The following is a 24822-nucleotide window of genomic DNA, read 5'->3' as shown; positions in this document are numbered from 1 at the left end:
CCATAGAAGCATTGCAGCTGCACAGCCAGGATAATATCAAAACTTCCTAGAATCCTGAAGACAAATTGCTGAGAGAGTGCATTTAATAATGCATTGGATAACTCAATCCTAAAAGCAACAGGAAATCTTGAACACTTTACATGAAATATGAATGTTTCCATATTACTGTTTTTTCTAGGTGAAATAGTGAATGATATGCTTTTGAAGTAAAACTGTCCTAAGCGTTCATCAATCAACAATTTTCTAGTTTTCGTTATTTTTTTTAAAATTGCAGGCCGAATTCTAAATCGATTCATCAAGGATACTGCCATAATAGATGACATGTTGCCACTCACCGCCTTTGACTTTGTGCAGGTCAGAGAATTTAAGATGAATTCTTTCCAATTTCTCTGTACAAAAGATTGATTTTATATCTAGAATGTGTATGAAGTCCTGGGCACAGTCGTTTTCATGATTATGTTATTCCCCACTAGAAATCCAGAGAATGTGAATTCAGAGCTGGTATTCTCCAGCCGTCCACACCCCGCCGCCACTGGCAGCAAGGATGGAGAATTTGGTGCTCAGCCAAATCTCTGTTCACTGCAGCGGGACTGGAGAATCTCACTGGAGGAACAGCCAAAGAATTCCAGCCCAGATCGCATCATCGCAATTCGAGAATTTGAATTCAGTTTATTAAATATGAAATCAAAGAACTGGTATTCATAAAAGGGCCCATGAAGATGCCGGATCATTGGAAAACCTCAAGTGCATCATTAGTGCCTTTTTGGAAAGGAAACTTGATGTCATTATCTAGTCTGCACTAATATTCATATATATATATATACACAAAAGCAAAATACTGCAGATGCTGGAGACCTGGAATAAAAATAACAAATTCTGGAAAAACTCAGTATGTCTGTCAGGATTTGTGGAGAGAGAAACAGAGTTAAGGTTTTGAGTCCAATATGAATCTTCAAAGAGAGACAGAAATGTTATGAGTTTTATGCTGTTAAAACTCTGGACTAATGCTTTGTTCCATGACTGCCACTATTCCACTCTCTGCATTTTTTGTTCCATCACATCTTTGTAACTCAATTGCCTTCACCCTCAGCTAACCTATCCCTGTCCTTCGCTTTTTGCTCCTCCCACTTTTACAAGCATTAAACCAGACCTGTTGAGTTTTTGAAGCCCACTTAATTTTTATTTCTGTCTATATTCAGTTCTTTAACAATATGGTTGTCTCTTAACTGCCCTCTGAAGTGACACGGCAAGCCACTAAGTTGTATTAAACCTGTACACAGAATGAAAAGAATCACCACACGGACAGCTTGATGTTTAAGAGTTCTCTAAACTATGCTACTTGAATATATATTTCCTTTGCTTGATATGAAGGGCACACACACTTCATCGAGCCAGGCAATCCACTTAACCAAATTCCAGGCAGCTTCAGGAAAGCAAAAAGTCAAAATACCCAATAATATCCCACCTCTCTCCCTGCCATGCCACATATATCACTTGCCACTTTGTACTTTTTCTCAAGATAGAAGAAAATTCAAGAACAAAGGAGCAGTGGAAGAAGGATTAAAGGTAGAGAAAGAGTTAAGAAGAGAGACAGAAGCAAAAGAGGGAGAGAATCAACAACAGGGAGAAATCAGAAGAGAGTGACCATTAATTCAGTCATAAAATCTCTACAGTGCAGAAGGAGGCCATTCGGCCCATCGAGCCTGCACCGACCTGCCGAAAGAGCATTCTACCCAGGCCCTCCCCTCTGCCTTATCCCTGTAACCCCACACATTTCCCATGGCCAATCCACCTAACCCGCACATCTCTAGACTGTGGGAAGAAACTGGAGCACCCGGAGGAAACCCACACACAGACACGGGTCAAACACCACTGAATTTCAAACTTAACAGAGTTGTTATGAACAGGACATTCTCAAAAATGGAAGGTAACTATCAGAGCAGGAGTCTTCATTAAATCAAACATTGATCATCCTTTTCAGAAAGGAGCGATATTACCAGAGATAATGAAGCAGGCTGTTCACATTACTTGTTTGGGGCCTAGCTGGTGTATAATCTCTGATGAACATTGAAAAGGGGGAAAGTAGGGAGATCCTAACTCTTTGGCTCTTGTCATTTGTACAAGATGTTTAGTTTTGGTTCATAGGTTGCTATGGGTTGAATGGTTTTGCATTTTATTCACAGTTGATACTGATTGTTGTGGGGGCCATCTGCGTGGTATCTGTGCTACAACCCTACACTCTGCTGGCTGCAATTCCGGTGGCAGTTATTTTCATCATGTTGCGGGCCTATTTCCTGCGCACATCACAACAGCTGAAGCAACTGGAGTCTGAAGGTAAGCACAGATAGGAGCGAATAGGGAATGTGAGCTGGGTTTAGACCGTCGTGAGACAGGTTAGTTTTACCCTACTGAGGTCACAGGTTTAGGGTGCTGGAGAGTAGGTATAGAGGAGATGTTAGGGGTAAGTTTTTCACCCCGAGGGTGGTGGGTGCGTGGAATCGACTGCCGGTAGTGGTGGTGGAGGCGGATTCGATAGGGTCTTTTAAGAGACTTTTGGATAAGTTCATGGAAGTTAGCAAGATAGAGGGTTATAGGTAAGCCTAGTAGGTAGGGACATGTTCGGCGCAACTTGCGGGCCGAAGGGCCTATTTGTGCTGTAGCTTTTCTATGTTCTATGTTCTCTATGTTCTATACAAAGCTCTCATTAGGAAATATTCTGCAGTAAAAATGTGTCGGAAAGCAAAATCATGGATGGTGTCTGTCTCTCTTTGGACTCCAGAGTACAGACTCGAATCCAGGTTCTCTTGACTATTATATGAGGGACAAGGCCAGTTTCCAGTGGTCAGTCTTTCTAAGCACTAGGATCACCACAAAAACCACAAAAATAAACTGGGTGATTTGTCAACTTAGCTCAGTATAACATACCCGTACTTTGATTCTTGCTAGAAGATCCATTCTATAGGACGTTGTGTCCATTCCTTATTGTTGTAAAGATGCATTTTGCACTTTTACAACAATGAGGCTGAATTTTGCGCCTGGCGCTAAATGGTTTGAGATCCTCCCAGTCCCTTTCATAGAAACATAGAAACTAGAAGCAGGAGTAGGCCATTCGGCCCTTCGAGCCTGCTCCGCCATTCATTTTGATCATGGCTGATCATCAGTTCAATATCCAGATTTCGCCTTTCTCCCCATATCCCTTGATCCCTTTAGCCCCGAGAGCAATATCTAATTTCTTCTTGAAATCACATAATGTTTTGACGTCAACTACTTTCTACAGTAGTGAATGCCACAGATTCACCACTTGCTGGGTGAAGGAATTTCTCCTCACCTCAGTCCTAAAAAATCTACCCCTTATCCTCAAACTATGACTCCTAGTTCTGGACTCCCTCATCATCAGGAACAATTTTTCTGAATGTACCCTGTCTAATCCTGTTAGAATTTTATAAGTTTCTAAGAGATCCTCTCTCATTCTTCTAAACTCCAATGAATATAATCCTAACAGACTTAGACTCTCCTCATATGACAGATCTGTTGTCCCAGGAATCAGCCTGGTCAACCTTCGCTGCACTCCCTCTATAGCAAGGACATCCTTCCTCAGATAAGGACACTAAAACTGCACACAATACTCCAAATGTGGCCTCACCAATGCCCTGTACAATTGCAGTAAAACACCCCTATTCCTATACTCAAATCTTCTCGCTATGAAGGCCAACATACCATTTGCCTTCTTTAGGCAATATGTGTGGGAATTTTCGACTGCACTCTCCCTGAAACTGGAAAATCCCACCTGAGGTTAACGGACCATTCCATGGTCCGCCCCTCGCCCGCTACAATTCCTGTGGCAGGTGGAATGGGAAAACTCACCCCTATATGTCATCCTTTCTAGAGACCTCCATGTTGAGAGAATAAATAAAATCAAGATGCCAAGCATCTGTGGGTTTTTCATTCAAGTTTAATTGCGGAGGACCTGAAAGTCTCTGAAAAACTCTCTGTTCTTTCGTATCTGGATACCACACCCTGATACCCTGTTTAGCTATTTATATTAGAGGCTTCTGCCTTGGGCATTTTTGAAAAGGATGGTCAAAATATCAACGAGAAATGTGGTGAAATTATCTGAGGACCAAGTGAGTGCGCCTTCCTCATCTGGGTTATTCCAAAGTCTGGTGCTGAAATGTATTACAACGCCGGCATCTCCACATGCTGAAATGTATAGCCTGCGACGCCTTTTTAAATGCTGTTTTCAAATATACTGTGTACATCCATTTTATAATGAGATTGATGTCAATCATTCCTCCAGCAGTGATGCAAGTGAGTGGTCGCTGTAAACTGTCTAAGTATCTCTGCTGATTGCCAGTGGGTGCAAAATAAATTTTAATAGCAATACTGTTTACCATGTGGAAATTCTTCCCCATAATCTCGGTCACTATTGGAGGCTGCGCTGATAACTATATCTGTGTTTACATCTGTTTCGTTACAGCGCGCAGCCCTATTTTCAGCCATCTCATCACATCCTTGAGAGGACTGTGGACCGTAAGAGCGTTTGGTCGACAGTCTTACTTTGAAACGCTCTTTCACAAGGCTCTGAACCTTCACACTGCAAACTGGTTTCTCTACCTCTCAACGCTGCGCTGGTTCCAGATGAGGATTGATATTGTATTTGTTCTCTTCTTTATTGCAATTACTTTCATCTCCATAGCAACGCACAGTAAGTTGAGATAAAAAGAAAACATGCAGCACATCCATCAACACCTAAGAGTAATGATTGGTTAGTGTTTCAGATGTGGGCCTTTCATCAGAAACCCTTGTGACCAAACTTCATTGATGCAATCGTTCTTTATCATTCTTGTGTAATTGAACCACTGACTGAAGGTTAATTAATGCAGTTGGGGTTTAATAGTTAGAGGAGGCCCCAATTTTTTCTTAGCCCCTAAGTTCCTTTCTACAGCCTTTTTAAATCACGCAAACATTCTGGTAAATATTGGCCTCAAAGACTCACAGGGCAGCACATCTTAGTGTATGTACTGAGATACACCCTCCGTCACCTGGCCTCTGACCCTCCCAAATTCATGGGGGCATTATGTCTTGAGCAAGCGTGTGCTAAAATGGCTGAAAGGCTTGGTGGAAGAGTCTCAACATTAGCAGGGACCCACCCCTCTAAAGCAGCTTGGAGCTAACCCTACGGTCTCCATTTAAAACAATCACCATTAAATTATTTTAACCTTTGACGTCCAGGCCATGATCATAGAATCCATGCAGAGCAGAAGAGGCCATTCGGCCCATCGAATCTGCACCAGCTCTGAGAGAATCTTACCCAGGCCCTTCACCGCACCCCCCCCTCACCCCCCCACCCAGCCCTATCCCCGTAACCCCCTACATTTCCTATGGCTAATCCATCTAACCTACACATTTCGGGACACGTAAGGGGCAATTTAGCATGGTCAATCCACCTAGCCTGCATATCTTTGGACTTGCACATGATCATGGAGGATGGCCCTATATGAATCCATTAGTTGTCCAGTAGCGACAACCAAATTCCAAACATAATTCCACAGAATTTGCAATCCCCATCCAGTCCTATTTCCCTCACATTGATGCCCTTAGAAGAGATAGGTTGCTGTACCCCCAGTATGTCTTCCTGGAAACTTGGGCTCAAAACTGAGTCCAAGCCTCGTGTCTGACCATGTCAGTGAATCTTTACTCAATTTACTGTCACCACTTAAGTTATTTTGCTTAAAATTTAATGGGTACAAAATGGAGATAGGTATCACGTGAAATTTCTGCCCCATATTTTGCACCTATTTATATAGTTTTCTTACCTTAGATGATTATTTGTCTGTGTGGAGTTTGCATGTTCTCCCCGTATCTGCGTGGGTTTCCTCCCACAGTAAAAAGATGTGCGAGTTAGGTGGCTCGGCCATGATAAATTGTCCATTAGTGGCAGGGGGATTAGGAGGGTAAATATATGGGGTTACGGGGATAGGGCCTGGGTAGGATCGTTGTCGGTGCAGGCTCGATGGGCCAAATGGCCTCCTCCTGCACTGTAGGGATTCTATGATTCTTTGTGACTTGATAAGTTGGACTGAGGGTTGGCTTCTGCTCCATGTTGTATCCCCTTAGGATGGTCCTGTGTTGTGCATGTAGCTCAGACAGTCTAACCAGCTGGATTGTCTTGTCTAAGGAAAGGTTATATTTAATCTGTAGGAGGTCAGAGAGTGAATTGCCTGCAAGACCAACCGCTCAGATGTCTCAGATAAGCTCACACTTTAAACCTCCAACCACCATGCAGAGATCATTAATGAATGAATGGACAGGTACCCCAGACAGTTAGACTGTCTTATTGAATTTAGTTGTTTCTAATATTTTGTTGAATCTCAAGTTGAAATAAACATCAACGGCTTTTAAATCCTCCTCAAATTTGATGGATGACTCATCAATATCCTGTCATGTGATGATGTCATCAATAATTAGCCTCACTGAGTAAAGATGTGCGTTGACTTGTTCCACTTCTGATCTTTTATTTCAACCAGAAGTAATAATGTATCTTAAAAATCTATTCCTACGAAGACTCCAGTTTTGTGACTGGCCTGGGCCTTGGGTGATTCCCAGTAAAGTTGTAAGTGTAGATTTGTGATCCACGTTGAAGATTTTAAAAGTGTGGGTACAGCTTTAACAGTTTACAGGCTTCCAAGATGGCGTCACCATTCAGTGCAGAACAATGGATTTTCCGTTTTTTTGCGGTCTTTCCAAAATGGCGGCGATGTGCTTCGAGAAGAAGAATTTTCAACAATGGCTGCAAGACTTGGTGGTCTGCCAACTTAGTCAGTGATGTAGTATTGCAAGGAGTAAGACATTTGAATGGATGTAAGCTTCTGTTTAAGGATTTGGATGATTGTGAGGTTCCCGAGAGTTGAGTAAATTATTTATTAATTTGTTTTATTTCTGACACATTTTGAGGTTCAGAATCAGGGAAATCGAGATTGGTGACGGGTTTCGTTCAAATGACACTTCTGACTGAATTATAAAAGGGCTTCTCAGGACTGGCTGCAGCCTGGATGTGAAAAGGATTTAGCCCACCCTTGCAGGCTATGAATTCTGCGTGTTGAAGCTGGACTTCCAAGGAAGAGTGTGTGGAATCATCTGCTGCAGTAAGACTTAGAATCCCTACAGTACAGTAGGAGGCCATTCAGCCCATCGAGCCTGCACTGACCATAATCCCACCCAAGCCTATCCCCGTAACCCCACACATTTGCCCTGCTAATCTCCCTGACACTAGGGTCAATTTAGCATAGCCAATCAACCTAACCCGCACGTCTTTGGACTGTGGGTGGAAACCAGAGCACCTCGAGGAAGCCCACGCAGACACGGGGAGAACATGCAAACTCCACACAGACAGTGACCCGAGCCAAGATTCGAACCCGGGTCCTTGGCGTTGTGAAGCAGCAGTGCTAACCACTGTGCCACTTCTGCATCCTAAGCTTCTAGGCTCTTCCCTCTGGAGTTTTTTCTCAGTACCTGTAGCTTTAATTGGGAGATACTTACAGTTCAGAATCCATTGAAGATGTACTTTTTCTTAGTCTTTTAGCATCTCTGTGATAATGAGGGTTTTGATTTCGAATTGCCACCACGTGGGGATGGAGTTGTTTGTGGAATGTGTCTGTTAATGTAGTCTTCGTAATCTTCGGTATGTTAAAGAACATCTTTATTAACTCTTGTAACTCTATACAAATGTACAGTCAAGGACACAGGCAGGGAGCTATCTCCACCCTGGGTCTTTAACACATCCCTGGCTAACACTACCCTGACCCTGGGTCTGGGTCATGTGCCTTCTCACATCACTGTGTGGGTGGTATCAACCTAACCCGCACGTCTTTGGACTGTGGGTGGAAACCAGAGCACCTCGAGGAAGCCCACGCAGACACGGGGAGAACATGCAAACTCCACACAGACAGTGACCCGAGCCAAGATTCGAACCCGAACTTTAACCCTATATGTACCAGAACCTTATACCACATAGACTTAGAGGTGGAATGGTTACAGCAATTCCAGAGTTCAATGGATTTACAAATCATTTATTTTCCTTAGATGTCGAAGGAGGAAAAGTTGGAATTATCCTTACCTTAGCCATGAACATCATGAGCACTCTGCAGTGGGCTGTCAATTCAAGCATAGACGTGGATAGTCTGGTAAAGAATATTCAGAATATGCTTTTGTTTTCGGATATGTTTCACGAAGGCTGATTATAATATAATGCACTGATTAAATGATGCTATGATGAGCCATTGACAAGGTTTAGTGGAAAAACTCATTCTCCATGTGTTGCTGCAAAATGCCTGTGAATACACAGTAAAAAGACATGATCAGTAGTCCTACTTTTAAGTAAAAATAGCACATTATGAACATCAAGCAAGGCCTAGAATAAGAACAATGAAAAGAACAGCACAGGAACAGGTCCTTCAGCCTTCAAGCTCGTGCCGAACCTGGTGCCCTAACTAAACTAAAAAAAAACCTTCTGCTCTTACTCGGTCCATATCCCTCTATTCCCTCCCTTTCCATGTACCCACCCAGATGCCTCTTAAATGTTGATAATGTGCCTGCTTCCACCACCTCCTCTGGCAGCACATTCCAACACCCATCACTCTCTGCATGAAAAAGTTCCCCCGAACATCTCCCTTAAACTTTCCCCCTCTCAACCTGAACCTGTGCCCCCTTGTAATTCACATTTCCACTCTGAGAAAAACCCTCTGACTATCCATCCTGTCTGTGCCTCTCATAATTTTGTAGACCTCTATCAGGCCTTCCCTCAGCCTCCGTCTTTCCAGTGTAAACAATCCCAGTTTATTCAACTTCTCCTCATAGCCAACACCCTTGAGACCAGGCAACTTCCTGGTGAATCATCTTTGCACTCTCTCCAAAGTTTCCACGTCCTTCTGATAGTGTGGTGACCAGGACAACACGCAATACTAAAAATGCAGCCTAACCAATATGATTTGCCAACTCTTGTACTCAATGCCCCGGCCGATGGAGGCAAACATGCCATGTGCCTTCTTAATCACCCTGGCCACCTGTGTTGCCATTTTTAGGGAACTGTAGACCTGCATGCCCAGATCCCTCTGTATGTTAATGCTTCTAAGGGTTCTGCCATTTGCAGTATAATTCACAGCTAAATTTGAATCTCCAAATCATAGGCAGTCATAACATTGCACCCATCCCAGTAGCTGGTTCTGAGAGATATTGCTGACTGCCCAAATGAAGATCACCCATTATTTTGTAAATTGAGTTTGTGTCTTTATATGCCCTGTTTGCGAACAGAACTCCCACTCACCTGATGAAGGAGCAGTGCTCCGAAAGCTTGTGGCTTGTGCTACCAAATAAACCTGTTGGATTTTAACCTGGTGTTGTGAGACTTCTTACTGTGCTAACCCCAGTCCAACGCTGGCATCTCCACATCACGATTCAAGATGGCAGCTCACTACCACCTTCTCAAGGACAACTAGGGATGGGCAATAAATCCTGGCCTAGCCAGTGAAGCCCACGTCCCACAAATTAATTTTTAAAATGTCAAATTCTAAGGAATATGATTGAAAGATGAGCTGGTTTTACAAAATCTGTTATATATTGCGCGAAGGCAGAGAGACATCAAGCATTTATACAAAATAATCAAATTGAACTGCTCTTGATGTGTGTCAGCCGTACACTGATTTGCATTGATGTTAAGGCTTGTAACAAAAAGGTTTTAGTGACCACATATGTTACAAGCTCGACCTGAGAGATTCAAAGACAAAAACCTCCAGCCTTTACAAGTCACCATGATTCATTATTGTCAAGTGGTTCTTAAGAACCAAATCAATTTGAGCCTTAAGCAGTATTATACCTCCCATTGTATACCTGTTCAAAATGCTTTTGAGCATGCTACTTCCAAACTCAAAAAATAAAATTTGCTGAATAATTGAATTTGGTATTTTTAATTGCAAGTTGAAATAATGGTCAATCATAATTGAGGACCAATGGAATATTTAATCTTGAACGTTTATATTAACCCTTAATCATGTTGTTGCCCACAGATGAGGTCTGTAAGTCGTGTTTTTAAATACATTGACATACCTCCAGAAGGATCTGAATTCAAGAACCAACATCATCTCAGCAACCCCTCGGATGTGCTTGTAATTGAAAACAAGTATCTAACCAATGAATGGCCATCAGGAGGCCAAATGATGGTGAATAACCTCACAGCCAAGTATACCAATGATGGGCGCCCAGTTCTTGAAGACCTTTCCTTCTTTGTAAATGCAGGACAACGGGTAAGGCAGTGGATATATCCATTACAATGCAGGAATGCTTTCCTAAACCAATGTTCTTTCACGCTATTATAGAGTCACAGAAACTTACAACAAAGAATGAAGCCATTTAACTCACTGGACGGGATTTTATGGCCTCGCTCATCTTGAAACCATGAAATCCCTCCCGAGGTCAATAGACCTTTCCATGGTTGTCCCCCCGCCCCCCCTCACACACCACCCCCCCCACCCCCAGCCCGCTCCGATTCCCAGGGTGAGCGGGGTGGTAAAATTCCAGCCATTGTATCGGGACTTACTCTTTGAAAGAGCAGTCACGTTCACATTCACATGCCACATTTTGACCAGAACCCTCAAAATTACTCATTCTCAATAAATGCTGTCCCAGCATAGAAAACTGCTTCAAGCGACTTGCTCCACAACAGAATCTACTTACATTGCTTCCATATCATGCCTACCTTTCTAACTAGGTTCAGCCCGTTACCTCTGTTGGTTTAGTGCTGGTTTTAAGCACTGTACTCTGCTTACAACAACAGGTTGGATTGCTGGGACGGACAGGTGCTGGAAAGAGCACATTGCTTTCTGCTCTTCTGCGTCTCTTGTCGACTGAAGGGGAAATCCAGATTGATGGGGTATCCTGGAATTCAGTCTCTTTGCAAAAGTGGAGAAAAGCATTTGGCGTCATTCCACAGGTAAGGTATCCTAAAATGCAGGCAGTTGCAAAGACTTCTGATGAGAAGATATAAGTAAAGTCGCCATAATCCCAGATGAGCATGGGCACTGACTGGTGGTGATTTAACCTGAACATCACCATATCTTCATGAATAACCTCAGCCGGTACGGGAATTGAACCTGCGTTGGTGGCATCGCTCTGCATCACTAACCAGCTGTCCAGCCAACTGAATAAAACCGACCCTAAAGACATATACCACGTGTTTAGTGATTTGACTTTTTTTCACTAATGTGAATGTAATAATATTGAAAACTGTGGCATGACTTATACTTGGTATGGAGATGCTGGCGTTGGACAGGGGTAAGCACAGTAAGAAGTCTCACAACACCAGGTTAAAGTCCAACAGGTTTATTTGGTAGCACAAGCCACAAGCTTTTGGAGCGCTGCTCCTTTCATCATGAAGGATGAGACAGTTATTCTGAGACAGTGTCCCTGGTACTAAACCCACCCCCACTCAGGGGAAACAGGGTATTCTGGTCATGAATGAATAGCAACCAGAGGCATGCTCTGCTCCATCGATGTTCCTGCTCTCCTTTACTTCCCTAATGATCCTCCCCCGCCCCCCCAAGTACCTGTCCCCCTGCCCACATTCCTGATCCGTGATGTACCTGCCTCAACTTGTTCATGCCTCATACCCCCATGTTCCTGCTCCCTTCCCCTGTGTTCCTTTTTAAAGTTAAAAGTTTATTTATTAGTCACAAGTAAGGTTTACATTAACACTGCTAAGAAGTTACTGTGAAATTCCCCGAGTCGCCACAGTCCGGCGCCTGTTCGGGTCAATGCACCGAACCAACACATCTTTCAAACTGTGGGAGGAAACCGGAGCACACAGAGGAAACCCACGCAGACACGGGGAGAATGTGCAAACTCCACACAGACAGTGACTCAAGCCAGGAATTGAACCCGGGTCCCTGGCACCATGAGGCAGCAGTGCCAATCACTGTGCCACGATGTACCTGCCTCCACTTGTCCCTGCCCTCCCGTGCTCCTGCTCTCCCTCCTGTGCTCCTGCTCTCCCTCTCGTACTCCTGCTCTCCCTCCCGTGCTCCTGCTTCCCCTCCCGTGCTCCTGCTCCCCCTCCTGTGCTCCTGCTCCCCCTCCCGTACTCCTGCTCTCCCTCCCGTACTCCTGCTCTCCCTCCCGTACTCCTGCTCCCCCTCCCGTACTCCTGCTCCCCCTCCCGTACTCCTGCTCTCCCTCCCGTACTCCTGCTCTCCCTCCCGTGCTCCTGCTCCCCCTCCCGTGCTCCTGCTCCCCTTCCTGTGCTCCTGCTCCCCCTCCCGTGCTCCTGCTCCCCTTCCTGTGCTTCTGCTCCCCCTCCCATGCTCCTGCTCTCCCTCCCGTGCTCCTGCTCCCTGTTGTGTTCCTGCCATCTTGGCCTTTTCACTCTCTAGGTCCTGCTCCCTCCATCTTCACCCACCCATGGTGCTCCGATGCTCTGTTTGCACCCCTTGTGCTTTCTTCATGCTCTTATCTCCCCATGCTCCTGTTTCTCTCCATCGTCTTCTTTCTCTGGTCCCCTGCTCTTTCCAGACTGCTGCCCTCTCCCTGCTCCTTCCGAAGATAGGCAACAGGCACCCACCGCTCTCGGTGTGAAAAAACTCCCCTGCACATCTGCCTTAAACTTTCCCCCTTTCACCTTGAACCTTGTAATTGACATTTCCACCCTGGGAAAAGCCTCTGACTATCCACCCTGTCTATGTCTCTTATAATTTTGTCTCCCCTCAGCCTCCATCTTTCCAGTGAAAACAATCCTAGTTGTTCACCTCTCCTCATAGCCAACGCCCACGAGACCAGGCAACATCCTGGTGAACCTTCTTTGCTCTCTCTCCGAAGCTTCCACATCCTTCTGCTAGTGTGGCAACCAGAACAGCACGCTACAGAACATAGAACATAGAACAGTACAGCACAGAACAGGCCCTTCAGCCCACGATGTTGTGCCGAGCTTTATCCGAAACCAAGATCAACCTATCCCACTCCCTATCATCCTGGTGTGCTCCATGTGCCTATCCAATAACCGCTTAAATGTTCCTAAAGTGTCTGACTCCACTATCACTGCAGGCAGTCCATTCCACACCCCAACCACTCTCTGCGTAAAGAACCTACCTCTGATATCCTTCCTATATCACCCACCGTGAACCCTATAGTTATGCCCCCTTGTAATAGCTCCATCCACCCGAGGAAATAGTCTTTGAACGTTCACTCTATCTATCCCCTTCATCATTTTACAAACCTCTATTAAGTCTCCCCTCAGCCTCCTCCGCTCCAGAGAGAACAGCCCTAGCTCCCTCAACCTTTCCTCATAAGACCTACCCTCCAAACCAGGCAGCATCCTGGTAAATCTCCTCTGCACTCTTTCCAGCGCTTCCACATCCTTTTTAGAGTGAGATGACCAGAACTGCACACAATATTCCAAATGTGGTCTCACCAAGGTCCTGTACAGTTGCAGCATAACCCCACGGCTCTTAAACTCCAACCCCCTGTTAATAAAAGCTAACACACTATAGGCCTTCTTCACAGCTCTATCCACTTGAGTGGCAACCTTTAGAGATCTGTGGATATGGACCCCAAGATCTCTCTGTTCCTCCACAGTCTTCAGAACCCTACCTTTGACCCTGTAATCCACATTTAAATTAGTCCTACCAAAATGAATCACCTCACATTTATCGGGGTTAAACTCCATTTGCCATTTTTCAGCCCAGCTTTGCATCCTATCCATGTCTCTTTGCAGCCTACAACAGCCCTCCACCTCACCCACTACTCCACCAGTCTTGGTGTCATCAGAAAATTTACTGATCCACCCTTCAGCCCCCTCCTCTAAGTCATTAATAAAAATCACAAAGAGCAGAGGACCAAGCACTGATCCCTGTGGCACTCCGCTAACAACCTGCCTCCAGTCCGAAAATTTTCCATCCACCACCACCCTCTGTCTTCGATCAGATAGCCAGTTACCTATCCAATCTGCCAACTTTCCCTCTATCCCACACCTCCTCACTTTCATCATAAGCCGACCATGGGGGACCTTATCAAACACCTTTCTAAAATCCATGTATATGACATCAACTGCCCTACCTTCATCAACACACTTAGTTACCTCCTCAAAAAATTCAATCAAATTTGTGAGGTACGACTTGCCCTTCACAAATCCGTGCTGACTATCCCGGATTAATCCGCATCTTTCTAAATGGTCGTAAATCCCATCCCTAAGGACCTTTTCCATCAATTTACCAACCACCGAAGTAAGACTAACCGGTCTATAATTACCAGGGTCATTTCTATTCCCTTTCTTAAACAGAGGAACAACATTCGCCACTCTCCAGTCCTCTGGCACCATCCCCGTGGACAGTGAGGACCCAAAGATCGAAGCCAAAGGCTCTGCAATCTCATCCCTTGCCTCCCAAAGAATCCTAGGATATATTTCATCAGGCTCAGGGGACTTATCGACTTTCAGTTTATTCAAAACTGCCAGTACATCCTCCCTCCGAACATCTATTTCCTCCAGCCTATTAGCCTGTAACACCTTCTCTTCCTCAAAAACATGGCCCCTCTCCTTGGTGAACACCTTCTCTTCCTCAAAAACATGGCCCCTCTCCTTGGTGAACACTGAAGAAAAGTATTCATTCATCATCTCGCCTATCTCTACTGACTCCATACACAAGTTCCCACTACTGTCCTTGACTGGCCCTAACCTCACCCTGGTCATTCTTTTATTCCTCACATAAAAGTAAAAAGACTTGGGGTTTTCCTTGATCCGACCCGCCAAGGACTTCTCATGTCTCCTCCTAGCTCTCCTAAGCCCCTTTTTCAGCTCATTCCTTGCTAACTTGTAACCCTCAATCTATACTCAATGTAAATATTTGATTTCTTACAGGAATTATTAATATACTCTTTACATGCATGAGTTTCAAATTATGAGCTTTATGTTGTGTTATAATTTAAATGGGGTGTTCGTTACTCCCCGTTTGAAACTGTGTCCTTCAACCAAACCAGTTTGCAAACCATTGGCTTAAACAGTGGAGAATGAATCGAAAGGGCGACAGTTTTCCCTACCTTCCCATCCTATGATGACAAACTGACGATGATTGTCAGTCAGAGTGGTAATAAACTTGTACAAAATGCCTCAGAAAAACAACTCTCCTTCAATATTCCACCTTACAGAAAGTCTTTGTGTTCTCTGGAACCTTCCGGAAGAACTTGGATCCTTACGAACAGTGGAGTGATGAGGAAATCTGGAGTGTCACTGAAGAGGTAAAGCATGTGACCCTTTGTCGGGTGATAGTTAGAAAGACGGTCCATCATTCAATATCTTGGATGAACTAAAACAGCTGTGATGCCACAATTCCAAATTTCTTCATAAATCGTTGTAATTGAATTGAATGTTCTCAGGTTATAAATAATGTTCTTTCCATCAAATTTAAAAATAACTAAGCCATAGGCAACTGCACTCCAAAGTTCACAGCATGATTACTTTGCATTCTGCGTCTCTCTGCTGTGTTGGCCTTGTGCAAGCTGCTTTCAACTTTAACCAGCATCTGAAGATTGAATTTTTCTCAGATGAACAACATCAAAGTCAAAAGTCTTAATCTAGCATTAATTCTTTGTTTCCTAAGGTATTTTCTACAAAAAGAAAAGCAGGGTGGCACAGTGGTTAGCATAGGTTCAATTCCACGCACCAGTCACCCAACATGTCAATATCTCTTTGCAGCCTCTTTGTGGCCTCCACACAGCTTACATTCCACGTAACTTTGCATTATTAGCAAATATAAATGCGTTGTTCTTGATCTCTTCATCTGAGTAATTAATATAGATTGTATAAAGCTGAGACCCCATTAGTGATCTTTCTGGCACTCCATTGATCAGAGCCTGTTTCCAATTCTTTAACCCATCCTCTGTCCCTGTTCATATATTGCAACATGAGCACTTAACTTGCATTGTAACTTCACCTTATTGAATGCCTTTTGGAAATCCAAGTACATTTTTAAAATTTATTCCTGAGACATGGGCATTGCTAGCTGGCCAGCATTTATTACCAATCCTTTGTTGCCCGAGAACAATTGAGAGTCAACCACATTGCTGTGGTTCTGGGGTAACGTGTCGGCCAGAGGAAAAATTTCCTTCCCTAAAGGACGTTAGTGAACCAGATGGGTTTTTCTGACAATTGACAATGGTTTCATGGTCATCAGTGGATTCTTAATTCCAAGTATTTTTTATTGAATTCAAATTGCACTAGCTGCTGTGGCGGGATTCGAACCCGGGTCCCCAGAACATTAGCTGAGTTTCTGGATTAATAGTCTAGCGATAATACCACTAGGCGATTGCATCCCCCTGCTGACACCCACTGCTCCCTTTTATCTCTCTACTTGTGACACCCACAAAAACTCTACAATAGAATCATGGAATCCTATCATCCCTACAGCGCAGAACGAGGCCATTCGGCCCATCGAGTCTGCACCGACCACAATCCCACCCAGACCCTATTCCCCGCAACCCCACATATTTACCCTGCTAATCCACTCCGGTCAATTTAGCATGGCCAATCAACCTAACCTGCACATCTTTGGACTGTGGGAGGAAACTGGAGCACCCGGAGGAAACCCACGCAGACACGGGGGGAATGTGCAAACTCTGCTCAGACCGTGACCCGAAGCCTGAATCGAACCTGTGTTCCCTGGCTCTGTGAGGCAGCAGTGCTACCCACTGTGCCACCGTGCCACCCAACAATGTGCCAACATTTGTCAAACATGATTTCATTTTCATAAAACCAAGTTGATGTTTTCTGCTCATGCAACACAAACTCAAGGATCCAACACAAAACTTCCTTGGCCCATGTGGTCAAGCAACTCACTGGATAATGAATCCTTTCATGACAGGCATTTCCATGTAAATATTATATTTGCTTATCGCAACAGCCTGTTAAATCCAAAACACTGTCAAAATCATAGATTTGAATGTCAGTTTTCAGATGAAAAGTATCGTGGAATTAAAATTTTTTTGAAGTAATAGGGCAGGATTTTCCAGCTACGCTCGCCCCAAGTCCGGCAAATCCCGCCCAAGGTCAACGGACCTTTGCATTGTCTGTGTCCCGCCCGCTACGATTCCCAAGGCGGGCAGGATGGGAAAATTCCGCCCATAGCATAGCTTGTTATTTTCTGATGCCTATACATTAAGATGGGACATTATCAGGGAATAAGATTAGAGTTCTTTCAGAATAAAAGCCACTTGCAAAAAGTATATACTTTTGATTAGATTTTAAGTAGGTTCAATGTTGTGTATGAAATGTCACATGTAGCTAATTATTGGTGCCATTTCAGAGATCAATTGATAAGGGAGTACAAAATTGGAAAGAAAGAAATCGGGACTTACAATAAGAGGGGACTCGCATTAGTATGAGTGCTAATGGAACAAAACAAATGAGTAACAAAAGAATAATCATAGTAACTTGATAGTAGAGCAATATAGTGGCATGCAGTGTAAAATATTTTACCTGGTGCACTTGGCCATTATTAGACTACAACCTGCTTTTGAGAGCAGAACTGTGATCGACGTTGATTGTGGCAGCAGAGCTGAGCTTAACTCTGGCAAGGAGCTCAAACGTGGCAAGAAATGTGTGAAAGCGCAAGCTTTTTTTTCCATTCAAGTTTGCAATTGTTTCTCTTTCCAACTGTGTTACATTGTTAGACAGAAACATCCAGAGGCTAAACGGGAGAAAATATAGATAATCCTCATGAGGGGAATCTATAGCTCACCAGCAGGTTCAGGGAGGACAGCGAAATATAAATGAATCTTTTTTGAAATAAAAGGTTGAATTCAGATTTTGGTAGCACAAAGCTACCATAGTTCGCAATCTGAGTTTAGATCCACTGATTGTAATCCTTCGATTCTGGAAAGGTCCCACTGGATTAGAAAGCTGCAAATGTGATGCCCTGTTCAAGAAAGAGGGGAAAGCAGGAAACATTCGTCATTGGGAAAATGCTGGTATCCATCATTAAGGAAGTAGCAGGCCATTTGGAAAAATAAATAATACAATCAAGCAGGGTCAACATAGGGCGGCACGGTGGCACAGTGGTTAGCACTGCTGCTTCACAGCTCCAGGGACCTGGGTTCGATTCCCAGCTTGGGTCACTGTCTGTGTGGAGTTTGCACATTCTCTTCGTGTCTGCGTAGGTTTCCTCCGGGTGCTCCGGTTTCCTCCCACAGTCCAAAGATGTGCGGGTTAGGTTGATTGGCCAGGTTAAAATTGTCCCTTAGTGTCCTGGGATGCGTAGATTAGAGGGATTAGTGGGTAAAATATGTAGGGATATGGGGGTAGGGCCTGGGTGGGATTGTGGTCGGTGCAGACTCGATGGGCCGAATGGCCTCTTTCTGTACTGTAGGGTTTCTATGATTTCTATGAACATGGTTTTATGAAAGGGAATCGTATTTGACAAGTTTACTTGAGTTATTTGAGGATATAATGAAGAGGGTGGGTAAAGGGGAACCCGAGTCCCAAAGTAGGTGTTTTCTAAAACCAATGTGGCGCCACAAAAAGGTTACTGCATAAGATAAGAACCCTTGGTATTTGGGGTATTATAATAGGTTTGGATAGAGGATTAGTTACCTAACAGAAAACAGAAGAGATAGATGAACCATTTGCAGTTGACAAACTGTAACTAGTGCATGATCAGTGCTGGGGCCTCAACTGCGTACAATCCATATTTACAACTTGGATGAAGGGACAGAGTATATTGGAGCCAAATTTTCTGACCATGCAAAAATAGGTGGGAAAGCAAGTTGTGAGGAGGATACAGAGGGTGGGATTTTCCGGCCTTGCTCGCCCTGAAACCGGAAAATCCCATCTGAGATCAACGGACCTTTCCATGGTCCCTCACCCGCTCCGATTCCCGTGGTGGACAGGATGGTAAAATTCGCCACAGAGTGTTTAAAGGGATAGGGAGGTGAATTGAATGGGAAAATATCTGGCAACAGAATATAATGTGGGAAAATGTGAGATTATAGCTTTGGTAGGAAGAATAGAAATGCAAAATGTTAGCAAGCAGAGACATAGCAAATCATTAGGAAAACAAATGGAATGTTGGCTTTTATTACAAGTGGGCTGAGTATAAAAGTAGGGGAGTCTTGCTATAATTATTGGGGGCTTTGATGAGAGCACATCTAGAATACTGTCTTCTTGTTTTGATCTCCTTATTTAAGGAGGAAGATAATTGCACTGGAGTCAGTTCAGAGCGATTTCATTAGGCTGATTCCTGGGTTAAAAGGGTTGTCTCACAAGAAAAAGTTGAACTCATTGGAGCTCAGAAGAAGAATGAGAGGTGACCTTATTGAAGCATATGGGAGGGGTTGGCAGGATAGATGCACGTGGAGGATTCTGGAACTGGTTTCAGAATAAGGAGTCACTCATTTAAGATGAAGATGAGGAGGAATTTCTTCTCTGAGATTTGTGAATTCACTATCACAGAGAGCTATGGAAGCTGTCATTGCATAAATTCAAGGCTGAGATAGGGGGGAGACAAGGATTAAGGAGAACAGCAAGAAATTGGGGTTAAGACCAAGATCAGATTGGCCATGATCTTATCGAATGGCGGAGCTGGCTCATGGGGTCGAAGAGCCCACTTCTCCTCCTGTTTCTTACATTCTTATTTACAAGTTCTACAGACTGGCTTACTGATGCTAATTATATCACTGCAGGTTGGCTTGAAATCAATGATTGAGCAGTTTCCAGATAAACTTAACTTTGTTTTGGTGGATGGCGGCTACATTCTCAGCAACGGCCACAAACAACTCATGTGTTTGGCACGATCCATTCTCAGCAAGGCCAAAATCCTCCTCCTGGATGAACCTACTGCTCACCTGGACCCTGTGTAAGTTTGAGCTACATAGTGTGAATAGATTGAAACAATGATGACTACAAGTAGCTGATGAACTCCTAACAGATAAACGATAAGCATTCCGTTTGCTAATTTTTGGATTGCCTTCATTTTGAAGTTCAAATATTAAGAACTGTTAAACCAGAGTTGTTTCACTGATTCAGAAAATAATTTTGTCCCGTTATAATTTCCAGTTTCATTTTGTAGTTGCTAACTGATTTGTAGCACATGCTGGCTACTGGATAGAACTGATAGAAGAACGATCATTCTCAAAGGGTGTAGCTATTATTTTATATCAAATCCATTGTTGTTCAGAGATTTATTGATTAGTTAAGATCTACCAGCAAAGATGGGTTTATAATACTTTAGATATAAAATGACAAATTCCAATCTGAATTTTTCTGTTTTTGTTTTCTGACAGAACATTCCAAATCATAAGGAAAACGCTTAAACATACATTTTCAAACTGCACTGTTATACTCTCAGAGCACAGAGTGGAAGCTCTCCTTGATTGCCAGCAATTTCTGGTACGTTCTTCTGTTTGTCTTCTATCTCTTGGCTTCAGAATAAGGAGTCGCTCATTTAAGATGAAAATGAGGAGGAATTTCTTCTCTGAGATTCGTGAATTCACGATCCCAGGGAGCTTTAGAGGCTGTCATTGAATAAATTCAAGGCTGAGATAGATTCTTGAACTGTAGGGGGAGTCAAGGATCAAGGTGACCAACAAGAAAGTGGGGTTAAGTGGGGACATTTTTCCCTGAACCAGGGTGTGCAGTATGTATTGAGGCGGAGGTGGAGCAGTGCTCGACAGGAACAGGAAGATTTGGCTCACCTATTAGACCTTGGTTGTAAGGGAAGGATATCACCCCAGATATCCATCAGGTCACTGACAAAGGCAGGAAATAAAATTGAATGCAGCACATACGCCTGAAAGACTTATGCATTCATCTACTTACCAGACCAACATTTTTTATTATCATCTAAATTTTGTGTCTTCTAGAGCGGTTGTAGTTTAAAGTTTAAGTTTAATTTTATTAGTGTCACAAGTAGGTTTACATTAACACTGCAATGAAGTTACTATGAAAATCCCCTAGTCGCCACACTCCGGCGTCTGTTCGGGTACACTGAGGGAGAATTTAGCATGGCCAATCCACCTAACCAGCATGTCTTTCGGACTGTGGGAGGAAACCGGAGCACCCGGAGGAAACCCACGCAAGCACGGTGAGAATGTGCAAACTCCACCCAGACAGTGACCCAAGCAAGGAATCAAACCCGGGTCTCTGGCGCTGTGAGGCAGCAGTGCTGACCACTCTGCCACAGTGCCACCTGTTTGTCCCTGTATGTCCAATTCATAAGTTAACTGTTATGCCACAAGAGAACCACTTCTCAATGACCCACTTTTTGTGATCATTTTATGATATATTTCCAAATAATGTTGTTTTAGATAAAATAAATAATTTATTTTAAACGAATCCTGTGATAAAAATGCTGAGAGCTCTTCACTCTGCTGTTCCAGATGCAGTTTGTATCCTTGTTTGACAACAGATTTTCACAGTTCTTGGTAAAAGCAATCAATTGGGAGTATTGTTAGTAAAATATTATCTTAGACTTTACACTAATTGATTCAAACCAGAATTAAATCTAATTGAAGCTGACCTGTATGGACCTCTATCACTGTAACAGTTGATAATATGTTAAATTTCATTTTAGGTAATTGAAGGATGTTCAGTTAAACAGTTTGATGCTCTGCAGAAACTTTTAACTGAAGCAAGCCTTTTCAAACAAGTTTTTGGACATTTGGATCGTGCCAAGCTATTTACCGCTCACAGAAGGAACTCGAGCAAAAGGAAAACACGGCCAAAAATAAGTGCCTTACAGGAGGAGGCTGAGGAAGACCTCCAAGAAACAAGGTTATAATGTTACAAAGAGCAAAACGCACAAAATACTCATGAGGATACGAAAAGCAGTTCCCAAAAGAGAACTGTGACAGCTACACCTACAGCACAGAGCTCTTCATTACTCGTAGAAACTGCTAGCTAAATAAAGGTACCCTGATCAAGGCTTTCATCCAACCTTCAAGTATTCTGGAGTCAAGCATGTAATTACATATCTGGATTGAAGTTAATCCACATTATATATTGGATGACTGCACATGGAACCTAATGTAGGGAAACAGTTCAACAAACCTCTATTGGTTCGGCAAAGTTCTTTTAGAATTAAGGGTTTCTCTTCCATTGCTGTCAGTACAGGAGTTTTTGTCAGTGTGATGACACCTCTTGTTAATGGTCATAGTGGATTTAAAACAGCGGGAATGGTCACTGTTGGCACCAAACTAAGAGTCTTTGCCTCACATACAGTATTTGGCCATGGTGTATCATGATATCCATTTGTGCGCCCCTCCACATAACAATGCAGGAGAAGGATCCAAATGTTTTGCAAAGGAGGGGATGCATTGTAAAGTTGTTCTTCTTGTTGTTGTACTTAAACTGTAATTCAGAAAGAAGTGTGTAGAAGGCTTGAGATAACTTTGTACTTTAGAACATTTATTCCAAATTATTATCTCTGCCGGGGCTCTGGTAGCATTTTGCATCAGTATGAAATACGAGTACAATTTTATATTTATTCAATGTTTAATATAGAGTATTTTATAGTCAGTCAACCCTCTTCCAGAAGGGCATAGCAACTTAAATTTTACAATATATCTAGTTTTGTAGAACTTATTAGAAGATTTGTTCTTGGTTTGTGGATATTATCAGTAAGTCCAGCGTTTATTGCCCATCGCTAATTGTCCTCTAAAACGATGGCGAGTCCTCTTCTTGAATGGCTGCAATCCATAGGGTGAAGGTGCACCCACATGCTGTTTGATCTGATGTTACAGGATTTTGATCTAGCAACCATAAAGAAACAGTTATACTTCCAAGTCGTAGAGCTGTGCGACTTGGAGAAGGTGGCATTCCCACACGCCCGTTTTCTTTGTTCCTTTGGGTGGTAGGGCTTGCTGGAACTGTTTATGGTGGAAAATATTTACCTATTTTACTCAAATTAAAATGGAGTAATGGCTATTCATTCTCCCATTTTTACAGCTGTCAGGAGAATGTGATATGCCACACACTGAGATGGTGGCTGTGTAACAAGACACCGATTTCCACATGGGAGACGAAAGACTCTTGTTGGGAAAATGTCTCCTCTTATTTAATACAAAATTTTTTTCACAGTTCTAGCCTAACCTTAAACAGCAATAGTTTTTATTATTACTTTACCTTCGAACAGTAATAACGTTGTTGTGTTCAGTATTTTAAAAGAAAGACAATCTGTTGCACTGTAAACAAATGTATACTTTTTATATGACTTCAATCAATGTTTTAAAAATAACTCGCGGTTTCTTAAAGCTAGGAATTCTCCACATAAAATTACCATTCCAATTTGTATAGTATTGTAAACTATTATAATGCAAAGAATAATTTGCTTTTCAATTCTATAATTAAACTTAGAACTGCCTACAGATTTGGTTTAATGCAAATATGTTAGGAGCAAGTAAATAGACATTAGTTTTGTTCAAAATGACTTGTCCTTGTACGTCGCATTCTACAAGACTCATGTCTAAGTAATTAGTGGATGTTGAGAACATTAATCACTTTGAAGAGATGTCGATGTTTTATGTGAAACAAAAATTCTGTGTGAAATAAAAATGTTTCAATAACACCTCGGCTTCGTGATCTATTTCATTTTAACTCTGGAGTAATTGTACAAATCATAGCTGATTCTCATCCCTCATAAAGTTTATTTATTGTCACAAGTAAGCCTACATTAACGCTGCAATGAAATTACTGTGAAAATCCCCTAATTGCCACACTCCGGCGCCTGTTCGGGTACACTGAGGGAGAATTTAGCATGGCCAATGCACCTAATCTGGATGTTCTTCGGACTGGGGGAGGAAACCGGAGCATCCGGAGGAAACCTACGCAGACATGGGAGAATGTGCAGACTCCGCACAGAAAGTGACCCAAGCCGGGAATCGAACCCAGGTGCCTGGCGTTGTGAGGCAACAGTGCTAACCACTGTGCCACCGTGCCGCCCATACTGTACATGGGAAAACTCTTGTTACACCAAATACTTACAAATATCCAGATCGAGACAATTTTGAGGAAAAATAGACTGGAAACATAACTTTTACTCAACTCACGTAATCAGTGCTGCCTGCTTTTAACTATATCTCGATCTTTAATTAAAGATTCACATTTTTTTCCTACGATAGATAGTAAGTCAACAGGCCTGTAATTCACAGGTTAGTTATGCAGCTCTTTTTAAATTTGGGTACTACATTAGCCACTTGGTCAATGTTTGTGTCGTGAATAATGTAAAAACTGAACATTATATTGTTATTTATAAAGCTAATTCTTTCATAGAATGAGTACAAATTGTTCACTTCAAAATAGATTGTCAGTCTTTAATATGAAGGAAATGCAAGAACAAAGCATCTGGGGTGAGATTTCTCTGGAAGTCAGCAAAGGCCAATGGCGGGTGGGAAAAGCGGTGTTGATGTTACCAACAACAATGGCGGGTTTCTCCACCATATAGTCCAGGACTTCGAAAGAAGAACGTTCAACAATTGGATCCCGTGACGTATCACTGGTGGACACTCTCTGATTCATCCGTCCTGCCAGCAACTTAAACAGTTAAGGATTGGAATGCCATTTTAAAGGCTACCCCAGTGCAGTGAGAACAAAGAATGAAGAATAGTACAGCACAGGAACAGGCCCTTCAGCCCACCAAGCCTGCGCTGACACATGATGCCTTTCTAAAGATTTACTAATGTCCTTTATGGCAGGAAATGTGCCGTCACTCCCCGGTCTGGCCTGCGTGTGACTCCAGAGCCACAGCAATGTAGTTGACTCTCAACTGTACTCCAAGGGCAACTAGGGATGGGCAAAAA

General features: G+C 43.1%; 1 protein-coding gene across 1 annotated transcript in view; it reads left to right on the top strand.

The window, feature by feature from the left end:
• The window catches only part of cftr (CF transmembrane conductance regulator), a 129772-nt gene extending 107541 nt beyond the window's left edge, over positions 1-22231 (top strand). The window contains exons 18-27 of the mRNA XM_078219865.1: positions 275-354; positions 2184-2334; positions 4478-4705; positions 8083-8183; positions 10062-10298; positions 10829-10984; positions 15184-15273; positions 19711-19883; positions 20311-20416; positions 21600-22231. Of these exons, the coding sequence (XP_078075991.1) occupies positions 275-354; positions 2184-2334; positions 4478-4705; positions 8083-8183; positions 10062-10298; positions 10829-10984; positions 15184-15273; positions 19711-19883; positions 20311-20416; positions 21600-21806 (1529 nt within the window). The 3' untranslated portion in view covers positions 21807-22231. The remainder of the gene's footprint in view (positions 1-274; positions 355-2183; positions 2335-4477; positions 4706-8082; positions 8184-10061; positions 10299-10828; positions 10985-15183; positions 15274-19710; positions 19884-20310; positions 20417-21599) is intronic.
• Positions 22232-24822: the final 2591 nt, after the last annotated feature.

This window comes from Mustelus asterias, chromosome 9 (assembly GCF_964213995.1).
Source record: "Mustelus asterias chromosome 9, sMusAst1.hap1.1, whole genome shotgun sequence".
NCBI classification, from domain to species: Eukaryota; Metazoa; Chordata; class Chondrichthyes; order Carcharhiniformes; family Triakidae; genus Mustelus; species Mustelus asterias.
The sequence above is the reverse complement of the archived record's forward strand: the minus strand, read 5'-3'. Positions and strand labels throughout refer to the sequence as shown.